The sequence below is a fragment of the Numida meleagris genome, unplaced genomic scaffold (genome assembly GCF_002078875.1).
Source record: "Numida meleagris isolate 19003 breed g44 Domestic line unplaced genomic scaffold, NumMel1.0 unplaced_Scaffold614, whole genome shotgun sequence".
Taxonomy (NCBI): Eukaryota; Metazoa; Chordata; class Aves; order Galliformes; family Numididae; genus Numida; species Numida meleagris.
The window spans coordinates 1-1,608 of record NW_018364829.1 but is presented as its reverse complement, the minus strand read 5'-3'; the positions used below and the strand labels follow the sequence as shown (position 1 = coordinate 1,608).

Here is a 1,608-nt window from a genome sequence, read left to right as displayed (position 1 = left end):
GGCTATGGAAGCAGAACCGGGTCAGGGGAGCAGAACTGGGTGGGTGAGGGGAGCAGAACTGGGCTACAGCTATGGAAGCAGAACTAGGTTCAGGCTATGGAGGCAGAACCGGGTCTGGGCTATGGAATCAGAACTGGGTTTGGGGAGCAGAACTGGGTGGGGGAGGAGAGCAGAACCGGGTTCAGGCTATGGAAGCAGAACCGGGTCAGGGCTATGGAAGCAGAACTGGGTCCGGGCTATGGAAGCAGAACCGGGTCAGGGCTATGGAAGCAGAACCGGGTCCGGGCTGTGGAAGCAGAATCGGGTCAGGGCTATGGAAGCAGAACTGGGTCCGGGCTATGGAAGCAGAACCGGGTCAGGGCTATGGAGGCAGAACCGGGTTCCGGCTATGCAAGCAGAACCAGGTCCGGGCTATGGAAGCAGAACTGGGTCTGGGCTATGGAAGCAGAACCGGGTCTGGGCTATGGAGGCAGAACCGGGTCAGGGCTATGGAGGCAGAACCGGGTCCGGGCTATGGAAGCAGAACCGGGTCCGGGCTATGGAAGCAGAACCGGGTTCCGGGCTATGGAAGCAGAACCGGGTTCAGGCAATGGAACCAGAACCGGTTCCGGGCCAGGGCAGCAACGCATGCAGCAGCCATGCAGGACGAGCGCGCCGAGCACAGGATCCCTGCAGCATCCCCGGGGGGAGTCCCACCACCAGGGGTTGGGGGGGGGGAGACAAGACAGACAGACGGACGCATCCGGACGGCACCGACGGCTCCAAGACGGGGCACGACCCCCGTCTCCCGGACCGAGGCAGGGATCCCCGCACGTCTCCGTGCCCCGTACCTCCTCGGCCTTCAGCTGCAGCAGCTCGGCCTCTCTCTTCAGCTTCTCCTTCTCCTTCTCCAGCTCGGCGATGGCCGCCCGCAGCTTCTCGGCGTCCTGGTCGCTCTGCAACCTCTGCATCTCCAGCGTCCTCACCAACGTCACTTTCTCCTGCGTGGCCAGCTCGGTTTGGTGCAGCTTGCCGCCGATCTCCTCCGCCCGCCTGCGGAAGCGCTTGGCCTCCTCCTCCGCCTCGGCCTGCGCCGCGCTCAGCTCGGCCACGCGCAGCTTCAGCCGCTCGGCCTCGGCTCCCATCTCCAGCTGCCTCCTCCGCTCGGCCTCCAGGCTCCTCTGGAAACCCTCGGTCTCCTGCACCAGGCGCTGCCGCATCTGCTCTCGGTCCTCCTGCAGCCGCTCGGCCCTCTCCTGCGCCAGCTCCTTCTGCTTCTGCAGCGCCTCGGCCTCGGCCCGCAGCCGGGCCGCCTCCTCCACCGCCTGCATCTTCTCGCGCACCATCCTCTCGGCCAGCTCCCGTTGCCGGGCCAGGTCGTCCTCGGCCAACCGCCGCAAGCGGGCGGCTTCCTGGGCCTCCACGCCGAGCCGGGCCGCCTCCTCGGCCGCTCGCCTCATCTTCTCGGCTCCCTCGGCCAGCACCTTGCGCGCCTCGTCCTGGTCGCGCAGCGCCAGCGCCTTCTGCTCCTCCTCCACCTGCTCCTTCAGCCGCGCCAGCTCCTCCATCTGCGCCCGCACCTTGGCCAGCTCCTCCTCGGCCCGCGCCCGCCGCCGCGCCGCCTCGCCC

At 67.4% G+C, this 1,608-nt stretch overlaps 1 protein-coding gene across 1 annotated transcript in view; it reads right to left on the bottom strand.

The window, feature by feature from the left end:
• PLEC (plectin) overlaps window positions 1-1,604 on the bottom strand; it is a gene marked incomplete at its 5' end in the record, with an annotated part of 11,046 nt that extends 9,442 nt beyond the window's left edge. Inside the window, one exon of the mRNA XM_021383860.1 lies at window positions 831-1,604. Coding sequence (XP_021239535.1) covers window positions 831-1,604 — 774 coding nt within the window. The remainder of the gene's footprint in view (window positions 1-830) is intronic.
• Between the last annotated feature and the right edge of the window lie 4 nt (window positions 1,605-1,608).